General features: G+C 46.0%; 1 protein-coding gene across 1 annotated transcript in view; it reads right to left on the bottom strand.

Moving 5' to 3' along the window:
* The window catches only part of LOC310791645 (intermembrane lipid transfer protein VPS13C-like), a gene marked incomplete at its 5' end in the record, with an annotated part of 249,586 nt that extends 231,103 nt beyond the window's left edge, over positions 1 to 18,483 (bottom strand). Inside the window, 14 exon segments of the mRNA XM_083653298.1 lie at positions 2,725 to 2,814; positions 3,169 to 3,300; positions 8,992 to 9,225; positions 10,295 to 10,387; positions 11,495 to 11,727; positions 11,845 to 12,047; positions 13,154 to 13,323; positions 13,968 to 14,072; positions 14,188 to 14,248; positions 14,250 to 14,320; positions 16,396 to 16,546; positions 16,859 to 17,163; positions 18,109 to 18,276; positions 18,460 to 18,483. Coding sequence (XP_083509424.1) covers positions 2,725 to 2,814; positions 3,169 to 3,300; positions 8,992 to 9,225; positions 10,295 to 10,387; positions 11,495 to 11,727; positions 11,845 to 12,047; positions 13,154 to 13,323; positions 13,968 to 14,072; positions 14,188 to 14,248; positions 14,250 to 14,320; positions 16,396 to 16,546; positions 16,859 to 17,163; positions 18,109 to 18,276; positions 18,460 to 18,483 — 2,040 coding nt within the window.
* Between the last annotated feature and the right edge of the window lie 3,352 nt (positions 18,484 to 21,835).

Consider the following 21,835-nt stretch of genomic DNA (forward strand, 5'->3'; position numbering starts at 1 on the left):
AAGGCACGAACAGACAGCCTAATAACATGGAGCCAGAGCAAATTGTTTTGCTGATCATTTTGTTTTATTTTATGGAAGAGTTGGAGCTTCACCGCCGCCGCATGTTTCTCAGGCTGGGAGAGGATGAGCAGGTAAATTATTGGATAAGCTGTGTCACTTACTTTTAACTATTCTAAATGTTAACGTGGTTTATATGGCTAATGTCAGTTAACTTTTCATTTCATATAGCCTAAGCCTAACCTTACAGGGTTTTTGCTCTATATAGCCTAGATAGCTAGCTAGCCTCCCTCTCAAAGCCCATGGGAGAAAGTGACATGGCATATCGTATCTTGCTATTGTTTAACATGTTTTTCTTCTCCTTTCCCCCCAGACCAGACCCCTATATGCACCCCAAACACTCTGGAGACCACCCAAGATGATGCCCCACTAGAAGACATTTTATGCCACATTTATTTATTTATATGTACATATTTTATAAATTGGTTGTGATGTGATGCATTATTTATTTATTCCTACATGTTTGAATAACTATTTAGAGGACAAAAAAAAATATTATTACTACCACTGTTGTCATGCTCTGTCTAGTGAAGTCTCAGGGCTTAACAGTTTGTGTTTCCCAAGTTCAGGTTATAATCTTAACTTAGACATGTATTTTGCTAACTTCTGTAGAGGTTAAATATAGCACATCTCTGTGATCCTGGGTGCTGCAGACTACACACACGTGTAAAGTAGGGTTAATGTGATCTCACCTTATGGTTAAAGTTAGCTGAGCTATAGACAGTTTTAACTTAACAAACATTCTAAATGGAACCCCAGCTCACCTGTTGCAGTGTTTGCTAGTACAACTGTCAGGACTCCTAGGACAGGATTGACAATTCTGTGAAAACAGTCTATAAAAACACTCTTATCTGCAAGACTCAAATAGAAAGAAAACTGTCCATACATATTCTGGAGCCAAAGCTTTTTCCAATGCACGTTTGCATTCATATGCAGTGAAGATCTACTAACTATGACAGTATATTCATATCTATAAACTGTAAAGCCTTATTGACATACATTTCCCACAGGCCTGCTATTGACAGTAAATATGAATGTGTTTTCTGTTAAATGATCTCTTTGCACCATAACATTGTTGTGCCGTGTAAAAAGAAAGAAACAAGTTTTTCTTAAACAAAATATTTATTAAATAACAAACTGTACATGTACGAAATAATCTATACATGGATAAAAAACATTCATGAAAACAGAACAAAACCTGAATGTGCAAAACCTCATATGTTTCATTCAGTGTCATGAATCAGTGCAAAAGGTAAACAAGCAGACATTCATGTCGCTATCATGATTCGGCAGAATAATAACAAAAAGAACAATACGAACAATAATACTAACATAAATATATATATATTATTTTACTTTTCAATTAGTCTTTCTAAGAGACCAAAGAAGCAGCCGGCTCGCTCCTTCTAGAGTCTCCTCCTTTGCTTTCTTTGGTAGTGGTGGGGCCCTGGCTCACACGCTCCTGTCTCTCCTTCCTCCTCCTCCACTGCTCCACAATCCTTACTCTGGAGAGAAGAGAGAGAGGACTATTAGAAGCTGTGTTTCCATTAGTTTTTCGCAAAATAATTGCGATATTTCTACAACTTCGACAATGTACAATTGCGACTTGTAGGTGTTTGCATTGAAGTCTGACGGCGCACACACCTGAACCCAATTCCCCGTTACCAGCAGCTGCCACAGTGATTACCACGGGGATCTGCCCCAAATCCCGTCCCCAGCATGCTCAAATCTAACCAATGGTCAATGCAAATCACAACATGAAGTTACAACGCATATGTAAACGAGCCTGATTATCAATTCAAAAGAAAATTAGTGGCAACACGTTGCTGGCTGCGGTCAATGCAGTGAGCGCGACAGAGGAAAAATGGTAGCCTAATACAACTGGTCCGATGAGATGGAGGGGGGAAAAGGCTGAAGCGAAATTGCATCACCAACAACAGCCAACGCAGCCCGCCCCCCCCCCCCCCCCGCTACTTATATGTTCTCAAATGAATCTACAGAATGACCGTGGTATTAAATTAAATGGGGCTTTCCAGTGGCAGTGATCAGACGGCGCTGGATACGGATAGCCAGCTAGGGCTGTGTTACATGGAACCAGGCAACCCGGGAGACAAGCCTCTTGGACGGCCGTCAGCAGCGGTAGCTCCTGCTGCACGGAGTGACATGGCAGTCTAGTGGAATGCTCACGAGCCACGCTCTTGAGCTCTTTACAAAAGAAACACGTCACATTTTTTCACAATACTGACAAATATGAGATCTACAATAATCTAAGCCTCGGTTAATCACCTCTAAAGTTGACAGAAGTGCATTTAGTAAGGAATTTGCAAACGAGGATTGTAAGATCTTACCTGTTGCCTGTATGAAAAGATGGCGGCGATTTCAGAATTTTCAGCCTTGCAAACCTCTCGCGGATTCTCGCGAGATCTTGAATGCCACAAAGGCCACGAAGGACAGAACACTTGCATCCTCAAGTTTTGAGAAAAGGAGGCTGCATTTCTCGGCTGCATTTGAAGGAGCCTTTGAAATGGGACAGCCTACAGTAGGTCGCGCGCAATGACGCAATCGGTCTTCAAATCTAGCCTTGGTGGACTGCAGCCCCTGAATTGGGACACAGCTACTGTGTTAGTGCTGCTAGCTGAAACAGAAGCTAACTGCTAACAGTCTCACCTCCAGCATGAGGTTCCACCTGCGTTTCCCGCCATCCACTCTCTCTATCAGTGGCTCCCAGACTGCATGGCTCTCATTAAAGTAGTTTACCTGCAGACACACAGGACATATTATTATATCATTATTTATACATTCAACTTCTGGATTGCTGACAAGACTGTTAGGATCAAGATGAGAACAACATTGTTTATTACAAGGCTTTGTTGAATATCAATCAACAAACTTTTTTCACTTTTGTGTCTTTATCATGCAATCAAACAGAATAGGTTTGAGAGCAACACTGAATTTTTTTTTTCAAGTAAAAAAAAGTGATTAAAAAATATATTAATGTGATGTGCAAATCCATCTCATGTCACATGATGACACATCATGAGTGAGCTAAAAATGATTCACTGCACAGGTATTTCCCTGAGTCAGTAAAATGTGAGTGATCCCCACAGTCACCTCCAGCGTCATGTCTGCGTTTAGGTGCAGCAGGGAGGACCAGTTCCTGGCCGAGCCACTGAAGGAAGACTCAGCCAGCAGCAACGGGACGGTCCTGTGGCCCAGCCCCGAGTCCAGAGTCACCTGGACCACCTGTCAAAGACAACACACACGTTACACAGAGCATACTGAACTACACAGGCCCGAGTCTAAAGTCACCTGGACCACCTGTCAAAGACAACACACACAGAGCATACTGAACTCCACAGGCCTGAGTCTAAAGTCACCTGGACCACCTGTCAAAGACAACACACACAGAGCATACTGAACTCCACAGGCCTAAGTCTAAAGTCACCTGGACCACCTGTCAAAGACAACACACACAGAGCATACTGAACTCCACAGGCCTGAGTCCAGAGTCACCTGGACCACCTGTCAAAGACAACACACACAGAGCATACTGAACTCCACAGGCCTGAGTCTAAAGTCACCTGGACCACCTGTCAAAGACAACACACACGTTACACAGAGCATACTGAACTCCACAGGCCTGAGTCCAGAGTCACCTGGACCACCTGCCAAAGACAACACACACAGAGCATACTGAACTCCACAGGCCTGAGTCCAGAGTCACCTGGACCACCTGTCAAAGACAACACACACAGAGCATACTGAACTACACATGCCTGAGTCCAGAGTCACCTGGACCACCTGTCAAAGACAACACACACGTTACACAGAGCATACTGAACTCCACAGGCCCGAGTCTAAAGTCACCTGGACCACCTGCCAAAGACAACACACACGTTACACAGAGCATACTGAACTCCACAGGCCCGAGTCTAAAGTCACCTGGACCACCTGTCAAAGACAACACACACAGAGCATACTGAACTCCACAGGCCAGAGTCTAAAGTCACCTGGACCACCTGTCAAAGACAACACACACGTTACACAGGGCATACTGAACTCCACAGGCCCGAGTCTAAAGTCACCTGGACCACCTGTCAAAGACAACACACACGTTACACAGAGCATACTGAACTCCACAGGCCCGAGTCTAAAGTCACCTGGACCACCTGTCAAAGACAACACACACGTTACACAGGGCATACTGAACTCCACAGGCCCGAGTCTAAAGTCACCTGGACCACCTGTCAAAGACAACACACACGTTACACAGAGCATACTGAACTACACAGGCCCGAGTCTAAAGTCACCTGGACCACCTGTCAAAGACAACACACACGTTACACAGAGCATACTGAACTCCACAGGCCTGAGTCCAGAGTCACCTGGACCACCTGCCAAAGAAAACACACACAGAGCATTCTGAACTCCACAGGCCTGAGTCCAGAGTCACCTGGACCACCTGTCAAAGACAACACACACAGAGCATACTGAACTACACATGCCTGAGTCCAGAGTCACCTGGACCACCTGTCAAAGACAACACACACGTTACACAGAGCATACTGAACTCCACAGGCCCGAGTCTAAAGTCACCTGGACCACCTGCCAAAGACAACACACACGTTACACAGAGCATACTGAACTCCACAGGCCCGAGTCTAAAGTCACCTGGACCACCTGTCAAAGACAACACACACGTTACACAGGGCATACTGAACTCCACAGGCCCGAGTCTAAAGTCACCTGGACCACCTGTCAAAGACAACACACACGTTACACAGAGCATACTGAACTCCACAGGCCCGAGTCTAAAGTCACCTGGACCACCTGTCAAAGACAACACACACGTTACACAGGGCATACTGAACTCCACAGGCCCGAGTCTAAAGTCACCTGGACCACCTGTCAAAGACAACACACACGTTACACAGAGCATACTGAACTACACAGGCCCGAGTCTAAAGTCACCTGGACCACCTGTCAAAGACAACACACACACGTTACACAGAGCATACTGAACTACACAGACCCGAGTCTAAAGTCACCTGGACCACCTGTCAAAGACAACACACACGTTACACAGGGCATACTGAACTCCACAGGCCCGAGTCTAAAGTCACCTGGACCACCTGTCAAAGACAACACACACGTTACACAGAGCATACTGAACTACACAGGCCCGAGTCTAAAGTCACCTGGACCACCTGTCAAAGACAACACACACACGTTACACAGAGCATACTGAACTACACAGACCCGAGTCTAAAGTCACCTGGACCACCTGTCAAAGACAACACACACGTTACACAGGGCATACTGAACTCCACAGGCCCGAGTCTAAAGTCACCTGGACCACCTGTCAAAGACAACACACACGTTACACAGAGCATACTGAACTACACAGGCCTGAGTCTAAAGTCACCTGGACCACCTGTCAAAGACAACACACACAGAGCATACTGAACTCCACAGGCCTGAGTCTAAAGTCACCTGGACCACCTGTCAAAGACAACACACACAGAGCATACTGAACTCCACATGCCTGAGTCTAAAGTCACCTGGACCACCTGTCAAAGACAACACACACAGAGCATACTGAACTCCACAGGCCTGAGTCTAAAGTCACCTGGACCACCTGTCAAAGACAACACACACAGAGCATACTGAACTCCACAGGCCTGAGTCCAGAGTCACCTGGACCACCTGTCAAAGACAACACACACAGAGCATACTGAACTACACAGGCCCGAGTCTAAAGTCACCTGGACCACCTGTCAAAGACAACACACACACGTTACACAGAGCATACTGAACTACACAGACCCGAGTCTAAAGTCACCTGGACCACCTGTCAAAGACAACACACACGTAACACAGGGCATACTGAACTCCACAGGCCCGAGTCTAAAGTCACCTGGACCACCTGTCAAAGACAACACACACGTTACACAGAGCATACTGAACTACACAGGCCTGAGTCTAAAGTCACCTGGACCACCTGTCAAAGACAACACACACAGAGCATACTGAACTCCACAGGCCTGAGTCTAAAGTCACCTGGACCACCTGTCAAAGACAACACACACAGAGCATACTGAACTCCACATGCCTGAGTCTAAAGTCACCTGGACCACCTGTCAAAGACAACACACACAGAGCATACTGAACTCCACAGGCCTGAGTCTAAAGTCACCTGGACCACCTGTCAAAGACAACACACACAGAGCATACTGAACTCCACAGGCCTGAGTCCAGAGTCACCTGGACCACCTGTCAAAGACAACACACACAGAGCATACTGAACTCCACAGGCCTGAGTCTAAAGTCACCTGGACCACCTGTCAAAGACAACACACGTTACACAGAGCATACTGAACTCCACAGGCCTGAGTCCAGAGTCACCTGGACCACCTGCCAAAGAAAACACACACAGAGCATTCTGAACTCCACAGGCCTGAGTCCAGAGTCACCTGGACCACCTGTCAAAGACAACACACACAGAGCATACTGAACTACACATGCCTGAGTCCAGAGTCACCTGGACCACCTGTCAAAGACAACACACACGTTACACAGAGCATACTGAACTCCACAGGCCCGAGTCTAAAGTCACCTGGACCACCTGCCAAAGACAACACACACGTTACACAGAGCATACTGAACTCCACAGGCCCGAGTCTAAAGTCACCTGGACCACCTGTCAAAGACAACACACACGTTACACAGGGCATACTGAACTCCACAGGCCCGAGTCTAAAGTCACCTGGACCACCTGTCAAAGACAACACACACGTTACACAGAGCATACTGAACTCCACAGGCCTGAGTCTAAAGTCACCTGGACCACCTGTCAAAGACAACACACACGTTACACAGGGCATACTGAACTCCACAGGCCCGAGTCTAAAGTCACCTGGACCACCTGTCAAAGACAACACACACGTTACACAGAGCATACTGAACTACACAGGCCCGAGTCTAAAGTCACCTGGACCACCTGTCAAAGACAACACACACGTTACACAGAGCATACTGAACTACACAGACCCGAGTCTAAAGTCACCTGGACCACCTGTCAAAGACAACACACACGTTACACAGGGCATACTGAACTCCACAGGCCCGAGTCTAAAGTCACCTGGACCACCTGTCAAAGACAACACACACGTTACACAGAGCATACTGAACTACACAGGCCCGAGTCTAAAGTCACCTGGACCACCTGTCAAAGACAACACACACAGAGCATACTGAACTCCACAGGCCTGAGTCTAAAGTCACCTGGACCACCTGTCAAAGACAACACACACAGAGCATACTGAACTCCACATGCCTGAGTCTAAAGTCACCTGGACCACCTGTCAAAGACAACACACACAGAGCATACTGAACTCCACAGGCCTGAGTCTAAAGTCACCTGGACCACCTGTCAAAGACAACACACACAGAGCATACTGAACTCCACAGGCCTGAGTCCAGAGTCACCTGGACCACCTGTCAAAGACAACACACACAGAGCATACTGAACTCCACAGGCCTGAGTCTAAAGTCACCTGGACCACCTGTCAAAGACAACACACACGTTACACAGAGCATACTGAACTCCACAGGCCTGAGTCCAGAGTCACCTGGACCACCTGCCAAAGAAAACACACACACAGAGCATTCTGAACTCCACAGGCCTGAGTCCAGAGTGACCTGGACCACCTGTCAAAGACAACACACACAGAGCATACTGAACTACACATGCCTGAGTCCAGAGTCACCTGGACCACCTGCCAAAGACAACACACACGTTACACAGAGCATACTGAACTCCACAGGCCCGAGTCTAAAGTCACCTGGACCACCTGTCAAAGACAACACACACGTTACACAGGGCATACTGAACTCCACAGGCCCGAGTCTAAAGTCACCTGGACCACCTGTCAAAGACAACACACACGTTACACAGAGCATACTGAACTCCACAGGCCCGAGTCTAAAGTCACCTGGACCACCTGTCAAAGACAACACACACGTTACACAGGGCATACTGAACTCCACAGGCCCGAGTCTAAAGTCACCTGGACCACCTGTCAAAGACAACACACACGTTACACAGAGCATACTGAACTACACAGGCCCGAGTCTGAAGTCACCTGGACCACCTGCCAAAGACAACACACACGTTACACAGAGCATACTGAACTACACAGGCCCGAGTCTAAAGTCACCTGTACCACCTGTCAAAGACAACACACACGTTACACAGGGCATACTGAACTACACAGGCCCGAGTCTAAAGTCACCTGTACCACCTGTCAAAGACAACACACACGTTACACAGAGCATACTGAACTACACAGGCCCGAGTCTAAAGTCACCTGGACCACCTGCCAAAGACAACACACACGTTACACAGAGCATACTGAACTACACAGGCCCGAGTCTAAAGTCACCTGGACCACCTGTCAAAGACAACACACACGTTACACAGAGCATACTGAACTACACAGGCCCGAGTCTAAAGTCACCTGGACCACCTGCCAAAGACAACACACACGTTACACAGAGCATACTGAACTACACAGGCCCGAGTCTAAAGTCACCTGGACCACCTGCCAAAGACAACACACATGTTACACAGAGCATACTGAACTACACAGGCCTGAGTCCACAGTCACCTGGACTCTGTGTTGTAGTACTTGTAGTCCAGGACTCAGACCCAAAGTCCAATTTTCAGGAGTCGTGATTCGACTTGCACTTGAGGCACTGATGACTCAAGCATTCATGCATTTGGACTCGGACGTTGGAGACAAGGACTCGCCGGTCGGACTTGTTAACTGATAAAGACCGTTTTTTGTCAATTAAGCATTGATGGGAGTGAGCGCTGATCGCCTCGTGTCGTGATGTCGCCACTGAGGACTCAAGAGGATATAAACGTGGCACCTTGACGTCGACGGCGAAGCTCTCTCCCTGGTTGCGTGCGTCCGGCTCGGTGAAGCTCTCCGTGGCCTCGGTGGCCTGGTCCACCCCCAGGAACCAGTAGTTACAGGCGTAGATGTTCATGACAGACCACAGGTCTGTGACGCCGGGCCGCGCCTCCTGGCTCTGTTCGCTCTGAGGCTTGGCCGTCATGGCCGCCGTTATCGTCATCACCGTGTTCAAGATGACCGGAGAGATCTGCAGCAGAGGAGTTCACAGGAGTTAACCTCAAAGGTTCTGCCACACAGCAGCTTTCTCTCATCCTGCTCTCTGGGTGAAGGTTGTTCATCTTTCCTAAGGAGTTGATGGTCTCAATCACTAGTTTCAAGTCTTCTTCAATACAGCATGATGTTCATTTAGAATTGTTGTGTACATTGTAAATATTCTTATATGCATTGGTACAGCACAAGTTAGTATCAAAGCATTGGGTTATTGGGGTAATATTGGAATGTATTATTAGGAATAAGTATTGATAGGGATATGTGGGTTGATTTATGATATTGTGTGTGTATGGGTAAGTTTGTATACGTATGTGTATATATATACATATATATGTATGTATGTATTTGTATACATGAGGAGCGAGGGAGTTGGTATATGCATGTATATGGATGTATACATTTGTTTATGAATGATTTGGGGGCAGGACTCGATAAGCCTACAGTAGGCTTCTTCCGGCCCCTTTTCAAACAGTTCGCCTTTTCTTTATGTTGGAGTTTACGTATTTTCCTTTTGCTGAAGTCTATTGGACTGTTATGTTTACTGGTTTTTTTCATTTTATGTATCGTTTTAACGGTTTGAAATAAATCGTTTCAATCAATCAATCAATCAATCAATTTAGTAAATTATGGTCCCTAGAAGATAAAGCGGACAACACTTTTGGGCGTGATTGACAGGTCGCCTGTCCAGTGATCGCACAGCTGGCCGATCACTTGTCCAAATTCACATCACCTCTGTCTCCAAATAACCAAGATGGCGACGGTGAAAATGCTAACCTCCAGACTTCCAAACACAAGTCTAAAAACCAATAGGTGATGATGTCACGGTAGCTTTTTATACAGTCTATGTTTAATTTACATGTTACTACAAACTATAACAAACACCAGGAGTTTACCCATATCCAACGTTGTTTTTACTCCTGGCCTTTGTTTCATTATCAGTTATTTTAAATGACTACCGGCCACTTTTGGAGGAAATACATCTATCCATCTATCTATCTATACATACTATCATACATATAAATAAGATCAATTTCAGCTGAAAGTACCTTGACGAAGACTTCCTCCACTGTCACAAAGCCGGTCAGTGGTTGGTTGGGCTGGCTTTTGGTTTCCAAAGCGACTGAGCAAGGCCTCAACACCTATTGGCAAAGAATGACATTTCTATCAGTCATATACTATTGGATTTGCAAAGTAACAAAACTCTTTGACTGCATAATAAAGTAAAGCAGGAATGACGTATTGTTGTAGGCCAACCCAGAAGTTAGCATTGTGCTGGTTCCCTCGTCTGGAAGCCAATGGCATTTTTCTACAGGGATTTTTGGTTAGGTGCCTGAAATAAGATCTGTGGTTAACAAAAGTTTATAAAACTGAGACCTTTGTGTTCAACACGATAACCTTCAAATTATCACCACATTTTTGAAGCGTAAATCTGATTTTCAGAAAACACTTAAAAAATTATAAAGTGGTGTTCAATTGTGAAGATGATCTTGCTGAACACAAAGGTCTTTGTTTCATAAACTGTTGTTAAGCGCAGACGTTATTTCAGTCATTTAACCAAAATCCCCATAGAAAAACACCATTGACTTCCAGACGGGTTTTAGGACTCATCCCTGCGGGACTCCATAAAGACAGAGAAATAACTCCATATGTCTCACGTGGTGATGACCTTGTGCTCTGTGTGTGCGTGGGTGAGTGCGTGCGTGCGTGGGTGTCTCTGTGTGTGTGCGTACGTGTGCGCTGTGTGGCGTGTGTGCAGGGGCGGACTGCATAATCGGGCACGTCGGGCAAATGCCCGGTGGCCTGGCCTGGCCTGCAATTTTTTTTTTTTTTTTTGTGTGTGCCCGCAGTCAGGCCACTCACTGAACAGCAGGCCAGGCGCCGCCTACTGGTTTACTAGTGGTTTTATTACTTTATTCAGGGTTAAAGTGGGTGCATCTCATTGTAAAGTTGGACTTGGCCCAAATTGGGCTTCAAACGGCCCAAATCGGGCTTTAAACGACCCAAATTGGGCTTCAAACGGCCCAAATCTGGCTTCAAACGGCCCAAATTGGGCTACAAACGGCCCAAATTGAGCTTCAAACGGCCCAAATTTTTCGCTTCGGACGCCGGCACGCACGTCGGCCCGTATCAGCCTGGCCTGCTTGGTATCTAATACCCGGCCTGAATTATGATCCCAGTCCGCCCCTGCGTGTGTGTGCTGGTACGTGAGTGTGTGTGCGTGCATGTGTGTGGCGTGTGCGTCTCACGGTGGTGATGCCCTTGTGCTCTGGGCTGTGGAGGAAGGGGCAGGCCAAGAGGCGGAGCTCCCTGAGGTTGGCCATCATGCTGTGGGCTCCGCCCTCCTCCGTCAGGCTGACGTCACACTGGAAGGAGGCCACCAGCGAGGGGGCGTCGGCCCGCAGCAGGTCGGCCACGAACACCACCTCTGGGTCGACCACGACCGCCCGCAGCCGCGTCCGCTTCCACTGCTGCTCAGGGGCTGAACATTCAAATCGGTGAGATGAAAAAGTGAATTGCGATGCTTTCCCCCCCAAACTGGCATTGATGTCTTACTGGCGTTGGAGGCGGAGCCTCCGCAGGGCGTTGGGTGTCTTACCGGCGTTGGAGGCGGAACCTCCGCGGGGCTCCGCCAGCTGTTTCAGAGGCAGTCTGTCGCTGTTGGCGGCGGTGGAGGCCGGGGGGGCGGGGCTTTGCGGCAGCGCCTGGATGAAGAAGTCGGCCACGGTCATGAGGAAGTCCACGCTGGCACACGGGTAGAGCTTCTGCAGCACGGCCATGATCATTTGATTTTTGACGTAGCTTACAATTAGCTCCACGTCATCACCTAGTGCAGTGATACTCAACTGGCGGCCTGTGGGCCACATGCGGCCCGCGGGCGCCCCCTGTGTGGCCCGCCATGGAATTGCAAAAAATATATATATATTTTTTTTTTACAGTGCACCTGAACGCAACATGCAAGATACCCGCTGAATAAGTGTCCAAATGTTCATGTCATTCTGGTCAATACTCCACTTCTGTTATAGCATTTCAGTCTGGAATATGGAATATCTTTCAATAATATATGATTTAGCTGCTAAATTGTCAAATACCGCCGTCTGCTTGCTACCCAGGCACTTATGTATGTAGCCTACTAACTTAACCTAACTAACTATATCCGGTGTGCACAACATTGTCAGACTAAACTCTGGCTGATACCCCAAAAACATACAATCCGCTACAGAAAAATGTATATTGTTTGTTTATTAACTGGCCCCTGGCCTTCTATCATTTCACGAAAGTGGCCCCCGGGCAAAGCAAGTTGAGTATCCCTGACCTAGTGCAACATTATGTTCTTACCCTACGTGATGCATTCAACTTGATTATATGCCTCACTTGATTATGTGTTTGTGAGTTTAACCAATTCAGTTGTCTAGGGCCAAGGTTTGTATCTTTTTACTGGACTCTGTGTTGTGGCAGGTTGTTTGCTGACGTATGTGGACTGCATTAGCTAACTGTGTTAGCCTGTGTGGATCTTCTTCTTCGCTGGTGTATTTACTGCATTCTGTATTCACCTTTCTTTCAATCAAGCAATCAATAATGAAACTCCTACTCCACTAATAGTAAAAATAGTAGTACAAAAAACTGAGTATAAAATAAGTAAATCAGATATCAAATTAAATAAAAAAGTAATGGGTAACACTAAACGGTACCTTATTTAAGAGTTAGTTGATGTTTAATAAGTATTAACTAACCTTTAATTAACAGCCTTGGTCTTGCTCTAACCTTAACCTCAGTGAGGTCATGCCTCAGCCCAACCTCAATACCTTAGTTAACATGAACAGCATAAGTAATGATTACTAGACAGTAGACACATTAGTTAACTGTTAATTAAGGATTCGTTATCGCTACTTAAGCAGAGGTCTCACCTGGAGCTGACGCGGGTCATGGCAGTGCGCAGGTCGTCCAGCGTGCAGCCGCTCAGCACGGTGCTGAGCTCCATGCTGCCGTCGCTCAGCAGCTTCCCAGACGCCTGCAGCTTGTGGAGGGCCAGCTCCCCCAGACGCAGGCTCTGCTGCCGCAGGCCCAGCCCAGGAGACTGCAGGGAGGGCAGGGGAGAGAGCAGGCCCAGCCCAGGAGACTGCAGGGAGGGCAGGGGAGAGAGCAGGCCCAGCCCAGGAGACTGCAGGGAGGGCGGGGGAGATAGCAGGCCCAGCCCAGGAGACTGCAGGGCGGGCAGGGGAGAGAGCAGGCCCAGCCCAGGAGACTGCAGGGAGGGCAGGGGAGAGAGCAGGCCCAGCCCAGGGGACTGCAGGGAGGGCAGGGGAGAGAGCAGGCCCAGCCCAGGAGACTGCAGGGCGGGCAGGGGAGAGAGCAGGCCCAGCCCAGGAGACTGCAGGGAGGGCAGGGGAGAGAGCAGGCCCAGCCCAGGGGACTGCAGGGAGGGCAGGGGAGAGAGCAGGCCCAGCCCAGGAGACTGCAGGGAGGGCAGGGGAGAGAGCAGGCCCAGCCCAGGAGACTGCAGGGCGGGCAGGGGAGAGAGCAGGCCCAGCCCAGGAGACTGCAGGGAGGGCAGGGGAGAGAGCAGGCCCAGCCCAGGGGACTGCAGGGAGGGCAGGGGAGAGCGATGGTGAAGGGTCAGACATCATGGGACAGATTCATAGATGTATAAAAACATATGGACTGAGTCAGCCATCTGTAGCAAGCATGATCCCTCTGTTCTTACCAGAGCCAGAGACTCACCTGTTTGGGGGCGTGGCTGTACAGCACCAGAGCCAGAGACTCAATGTTGAAGTTGAACTTGACAGTTTCCTGAGGCTCCTCCTCCTGATCGCTGATGTCACTCTGCTTCTCCGCGCCGCCTGAGGGCAACATCACACACAGTTTACAGCCAGATCCTCTCGCACGCACACACGTGTGTGTGTGTGTGTGTGTGTGTGTGTGTGTGTGTGTGTGTGTGTACCTGTGTGTGTATATGTTGTGATGTGTAGGCTCTCTGCCTGTGTGGCTGCAGCAGGGGCTGGGCTCTCAGCCTCTCCCAGGTTCTCCATCAGGATCCTCAGCAGAACCTTCAGGTCGTCCTGACTCAGCGCCGCCTGGAGGCGCAGGAAGCACAGGAGGTACAGCTTTTAGCCTGCTTTCTCCCCACGACTTTCACTTTGAATCCAGAGGTTTAATCATGCTTCAGTCCATAGTTTTCCTCTTCAGGTAAAAATGTACGGAAGCCATGAGAGGCAATTGCGAACAAAAATGCGAACCATTTTCCAAGTCTGATCTCACTAATGTAGTTTTCGCTCCTGTAAAAGTTTAGCCAGCATTAAGTTCAATTTTCTTTTCTTTTTTCATCTGTGAAGTAGGGGGGGAAATGGCATAACTTGCTAACACAATGTATGTACCTTGGAAGAAGAAATTGATGCTTTCAGTCCTATGTAGAACATGGTCTAGTGGCGCACTCTTGTGGTCGAGAGGTATTACAGCGACATACATTCAGAAACATGCGCCTGACAAAAAAAAGGCAAATATCCCCCCGCTTGTTTCATATATTATTTTATTTTATTATTATTTGAAGGAAGTTGGATTTTTTTTCTTTTCTTAATTGCCTGCCAGGACTTCCATAATTTTTTTTTTAATCCTCCACTAGAGCTACAGGCTGTCAACAAACATACCAACTGATCCAGCTAAACTAACTAAACACCGTCAGAGTCAAGCTGTCACCGGACAGGAGGGTACAGATCGTACCTTCAACGGCTGCAATGTGGACCATGTGCAAAAACAAGAGCACAGGAGTTAGTGACAGGCTGTAATTATGCAAACACCCAGAAGGTCCCTTCAGTGAGTGTAGAAATATATACATATTAATTCCAGGGCCGTGTGTGTGTGTGTTTGTGCGTGCGCGTGTGTGTGTGTGTGTGTGTGTGTGTGTGTGTGTGTGTGTGTGTGTGTGTGTGTGTGTGTGTGTGTGTGTGTGTGTGTGTGTGTGTGTGTGTGTGCGTGCGCGCGCGTGCATGCGTGCGTGTCCTCCGCATATCTCCCCATTTATCACGGGGCTTTAAGGTTTATCACAAAACTGTAAAAATCTAACTCACCACTGTGTTCTCTACCAGAAAGTGGGCTGGCCATCTCTGACTCTACGTAGGCTGAGTCACTGGTATCTTTTTATTTATAAGGCGATATTAAAACAACTCCCAAATTATTTGTGTACATACATTGTCCAGCAGAGCAACAACAATTACTCTTTACGCTCAAAACCTGTTTTTATTGAATGTGAAAAGGGCTCGTACAGAGTATGGTAAAAAGGTGTTTCAGTTCTCAACGCCGATGGCATGGAATGAGCTCCAGAAGGACCTGAAATTGCAGGAGCTGGTCTCATTAAATGTTTTGAAAACGATGGTTAAAGGTAGGGAGGACGGTGAAAGTTGCAACTGTTTTTTTTCTTCATAGTTGAACTTGCTTTTATGAATGACTGAATGTATGTGTACCATCCATGTAGTGTAGTAATGTTATGAGATGTTTGTTGTGGCGTCTGCAACTTGTATAATTGTATGCTGCTTTTCTTGGCCAGGTCCCTCTTGAAAAAGAGATTCTTAATCTCAATGAGGCTAACCTGGATAAATAAAGGTTAAATAAAAAAATAAAAAAATCTCTGCAATCATTCGTCCGATCGACTTCAAAACTTGGCGGGTGCGCTGCTGGGGACCCGATGGGGTGCAGTCCGGAATTTTGTGTAATTCGGGCACGCACATAGTCACAGGTAGGTAGTGGTTATCAGCCAAATTGTTCTCTTAAACATCGCTATCGGCGCAGAATTTTGCAATCGGTGCGTCCCTAAATTGAAATGTTATGTATTAACATTAACCATAACACCAAGTTAGGTAAAGCAATATTTTAGTGGGTTTGTGGAATGTATTGCGGTTAGTCTAAATGTCCCAACATGTTGTTTAAACGCTCTGAGCAATAACATCGTCTCGGTAGCGTCCATGCTGCCTCCACATTACGACTTAAAAGACTCATGAACCCACTGAAGTCAGAAGATTGAAGATTTCCCAACTCGGGAAATGGGACCATCTGAATCCAGCATTAAACCCTGTCTGTAAAGCAGATGTCCCTCACAGGACAATAACGATGTGAAGTGAACTGAAGGTTCCTCAGCCGGCTGTAGACCTGCTCGTACCTTCATGGGCTTCAGGTCTCCGTCGATCTCCACGACTGCCATCTTGTGGTACCAGGAGGCAGCCAGGTTCCTCTTGATGCTCAGCGTGAGGTTGAGTGGCTCCAGCAGCTCTGAGCTGGGCCCGCCCGACGCCACAGGGTCCATGCAGATCCTGCAGAACCACAAACCAACAAACCAGTGAGACAGTCTCTTGCTGAATCCAGAAGCTAGGGCTGGGCAATAGATGGATATTATATCGATATGGTGATATCAGACTAGATATGGTGTTAGATTTTGGAGGTGTAGCTTCGAGAGACAGTGTCTAGTTTCCTGGCTGGGCGCGGTCCTTCGGGGCAACACTGTGTTTAACACGGAAAAATACCTCCACACTGTTCTTTGGTGAAATGTCCCTTTAATGAAGAATGCAATTTTTTCCACCGTGGTTTTTACAGAACCCAGAGCTCATCCCTGCAGAGCGACAGACCTGGAGAGTTTGAGCTGCGTCAGCTGGAGGTCCATGTTGTCGATGACAGCGGGCAGCGGGCAGCCATCCACGGGCAGCAGAGAGAAGCTATTCCCCAGCGTGATCAGACCCAGGTCCACCTCCAGCGCCTGGTGGGAGATGGAGGACTGAGGGATGACGATGAGGGGGGCCTTCAGCCTGATGTCCATGGACAGACGGAAGCTCTTCTGGGCAAAGTCTCTGACGCTGGACGCTGCCTTCTCTGCCGCCTGGGCCGTCGCTGCACTCAGAGCCTCCTTCGCCGTTTGGAAGTTGTTGGTGAAGTTCTGAACAACAGGGCGCAAAACAATAAACTACTACACCATATTGTGCGGTGGCCTGCAAACACGCTTCACATGGTGAATATTAATTTTATTTAATTTTTTATTTTTTATTATTATTTTATTTCCATAAATTAGAAACTCTTCCCTATACAGTATATCACTTTTTGAATGACTGAAATAGCTCTCAGATCAAAAGTTATGAGTATTTTAATCTGTTATGTGTCTAAAAGCAAAGCGTGAGACAAATGGCTTTCAACATTCCACAACAATTTTCTACAGTGGCATCCCACCAAAACCATAAACATACTTTCCCTTTTGTTTTATGAAAATAATTATTCACTGTGAGGTTCTATGGAAATGAAAGTAACCAAATCACTCAAAATCTCAAAATACCTGCATAGCGCGCCAGATGCCTAGTATATATATTTCCTCTAATATTAGCCGGGTCTCTAATAATGGCCGGGGGCATAATAACACATAAAGACCAGCCCCAAATACAGGAAAAAACTGCGATTGATCCAGGTAAACTCCTAGTGCCTGTTATAGAATGTAACTGTAGTTTGTAGTAACGTACAAGTGCCAAAAGATGGCGGCAGCTACATTTGAAGTACCATGGGGCCCATGCTGTCTCTGGAGCAAAGGCCTCATCTAAGCTAGTTTCTACTCCTTTTCAAGCTTTTACTCCTTCATGCACCTTGGTTTAAAGTTAAATAACAACATCTTTGTATTCCCAAGTGTCACCGAGTGAATTGGAATCCTCGTGAGAATTTCTGAGTCTTACATATACGGCATTTAAAACGGAAGGTGAAGGTTTTTGTTAAGAGAACAAAACATGACTTCTTCATATCCGTTTGATTTAATTTGCAAAGTTTCGACTGTAATGCTTCTCTGTCTCTATCCTCACATTGTTAGAGACACTGAACAGGTGTGATGTGGTGCGAGGCTCACCAGCAGAGACATGAAGAACTTGTGCAGGTAAACCACCTGGATGCAGCCCACGTTCAGCTTCACCCGCCCGTCCGTCTTGCTCATGTCGGCATACCCGGCGCCCTCTGTGGCGCTGGGAGTCAAACTCATGGAGAAGCTGAACACCTCGTCGCCCACGATGGAGATGGCCTGCCAGACGCAAAGATGATGAACTGAGTCAAGAGGAAAGTGTTGAGTGAAGAGTAACAGACTGAGGAGTATTTTCAGAGCAGCTAAAGTGATGAATCTGTTACACCAGTGATTCCCAGAGTGTGGGCCGTGGAGGTACTGCAGGTGGGCCGTGGAGGTACTGCAGGTGGGCCGTGGAGGTACTGCAGGTGGTCCACGGGGGGGCATACCTGCCAACACTCATGATTTTTTTCCCTTTCTCCCTTTGCTTTCAGATCCTGCCCTCTGGTAGGAGATATGCTGCCCCTATATTTAAAACTAACAGGGGGAGGGCCAGCTTCATCCCCTCTGCTATTAGGCTCCTTAACAAACATAGCCCCCGCTAACCCCCCCCCCCCCCCCCCCCCCCGCCCCTCCCCTCCATCAGGGAAACCTGGCCCTGTTGTGTGCTACCCTCCCCCCCCCCTTTTTTTAGGTAGGCATACAGGTGCACAGAACTTTTAGAGTAATTATGTATTTTTTTTGTGGTATTTTGTATGCTGTGATCTATTCACTTTTTTATATATTGTCTTGTTTTCGCTGTACTGACCTTAAAGGAACACTCCGCCCATTTTCAACCAGCTTTGTATCATTAGAACATCAGTAGTATATCAGAAAACTGTAAACGGTTTTGAAGTCTGTCATTTAATTTGACAGTTATTGAGTGTTAAAGTGTGGACCAGTGACATCACTGGTCCACACTAACTCAAATTAATAACTCATTAACTCAAATCAACTCTCAATAACTGTCAAACTAGATGAATGATGAATAGTTTGACAGTTATTGAGAGTTGATTTGAGTTAATGAGTTATTCATACATTATATGTTATATTATATGTTACATTATATTATACTATTCATACATAGTCCTTAGCTTGCTCCTTGCTATTCGTGTTGCTGTAAGTTAACTCCAGGGTTCATGACAGAGTATTGGGAATGGGTGGAGTTCAGATATTGGCAGAGTATATGGATGGAAAAAGATCTTGAAGCTTGGTATTCTTAAAGAGCCCAACACCAAATAGGGCAGCTATTGTCTAGAGGACAGGAAAGGACTCATTCAACCTGCCTGTTCTCTTTCTTCCTTGAAAGGAAAAGTCAACCCAAACAGTAAAAAAAATAGGCTTTATATATTTTTTTAATGATTTTCAATTATGCAAAACAACTCTAATGGGCCTCTTTTGTAAAACATACTCATGCACTAATTGTGTATCAAATTCAAGCTAAAGTTGTGATTTATGGACATTTGAGCTGGGTGCCAAAACAGTGATGACACTTTTCTTTGCATACGATCCAGAGATCCACTTATTCAGTGTGATGGTCTGCAGTCTGAGGGTCCAAGGCAAAATGCTCAGCAGATCAACAGGTTGTCAGTCTTCTCCACTCCAGGGAGCACAGCAAACAAACGGAAACAGAAACAAGACATCTGAACCACAAATTCTTTCAGCCATACCTGTGGTGCTGCACTCATTCATTTAGGGTGTGTCTCGAACATCAAAAAGAGCTTTTTTAAGCTACAAACAAAAGGACAATCCAAGCACTCCAAATATAAAAATATAACCACCAGGAAGTAAATATTTAAGAAGCATTTATTGTAGGCTAGTGGCTGAATCATTAGAAATGCCAACATGTTTCGACCCAATTTTTTCGACCCTTAAATGTTGGTGGGTCAGGGTAGTATGCTATGCCTTCTGCATGTTCATCTCCAAGATTGGATTATGATGAAAAAGGGGGAGGGTCCATAGTGTAGTATTTTAAATTAAATCCAAGTTTTTTTTAAAGGTTTTGGTCTGAGTGAAATGTTATGTGGTCTCTCCTGTTTCTAAATATATCTGAACCGTTTGGGTTGACCAAGTAAAACTATTTGTATAAGCATTTTACGAAATGTCTATGAGAAAATAAATGGGGGATGAAAATCTCTGGTACAGTGCTGAAGCAGGAAGTGACGTTCACTTTGGCTCTCTAGCATCCAGTGTTGGGGGTAACTCATTACAAAAGTAACATATTACATGTAAGATATTAATTTGAGCAGTAACTCAGTAATATAACATTACTTATAGGATTTCAGTAATATTATACCAGTTACTTTGTCAAGTAACTCAAGTTACAAATTTAGTTAAAAATAAATAAATCAAAGCACATATTTAAAAAAGATACAATCATTTCCTAATCAAACTGTTTGTTTTTATGCAAATGACCACTATAGATGACAATAAAAAAGGAAAATAATAACATTTAGAATTTTGGATTGTTTACACTGACTTCAAGGCGGTTGAATTTATTTGTCGGGATGGTTCCGGGGCATCGTTGTCATTCTGCTGCTGCTGTTGTTTTGGTAAAAGTAATGCAAAAGTAGTGAAATATGTAACGAGTTACTCTACACCATACATGGGCAACATACGGCCCGCGGGCCGTATGCGGCCCGCGGGCGCCCCCTGTGTGGCCCGCGATGGAATTGCAAAAAAAATAAAAAATAAATTTTTTTTTTTTTTTTTTTTTTTTTTTACAGTGCACTTGAACGCAACATGCAATATACCCGCTGAATAAGTGTCCAAATGTTCATGTCATTCTGGGCAATACTCTTCTGTTATAGCATTTCAGTCTGAAATATGGAATATCTTTCAATAATATTTATGACTAAAAGGCTAAAAGTAATCTCATGTGTAAGAAATGACTGTTCTACATTGAAGTAGAAATTTAAATAATTAACTTGTTGGTTTTGGATTTATTTAGCTTCAAGAGTGCATTTTTGTTCTTGTGTGACCCTCAACACAGGCTTTGAGAATCCCGGGCCACTTACTGATACTTATGCTTATGCTTAAATTAACCCACTCATATTCTGGTTTATTTCAAGAAAAACATTTCGGCTAGTGGAAATTCTAATTGGCTGGTAACTTTAAAATCTAGCAGCCATATTGGCAGGTGGTGAAAAAAGTTAATTTCAAGCCCTGCAGGGAGAGCAGGTGGTGACATAGGAGTGAGTGAGGAAAAGGATCAAATATCGGTGGTTAAGACTGAATAATGACATCACAATTGTTAATTTAAAATGAGTTATTCCTCTAAACCTGGCTTCAAATGCCCCAAATTTTTCATGCTGGCGCCGTTCAGCCCTCAGCAAAATCTGGTAGGGAGGACATTTTTTTGTGGCCCTCTCTATCATCAAAGTTGCCCATCCATGGGTTACGGCATGACAATATTTGTTCGGCCCCCGGCAACAATCTGGGTTTCTCATGTGGCCCCCCATGAAAAATAGTTGCCCACCCCTGCTCTACACAGACAGTAATATTGTAAAGTAACTTATTACTTTCAAATGAATTGTAAAGTAACTTATTACTTTCAAATGAAAGTAACTAGTAATATGTAGTATATTACATTTTGAAAGTAACTTGCCCAACACTGGTAGTATATTACATTTTGAAAGTAACTTGCCCAACACTCCTAGCATCACAGTGATGAAGAAAAATACACAGAAAACACAAGATGCTAAAGCTGGCCAGAGATATACCCACCCACTCATTTGATTCCATCTGCAACAGGATCCCA

This window comes from Poromitra crassiceps (genome assembly GCF_964638095.1).
Source record: "Poromitra crassiceps genome assembly, chromosome: 16".
Lineage (NCBI taxonomy): Eukaryota > Metazoa > Chordata > Actinopteri > Beryciformes > Melamphaidae > Poromitra > Poromitra crassiceps.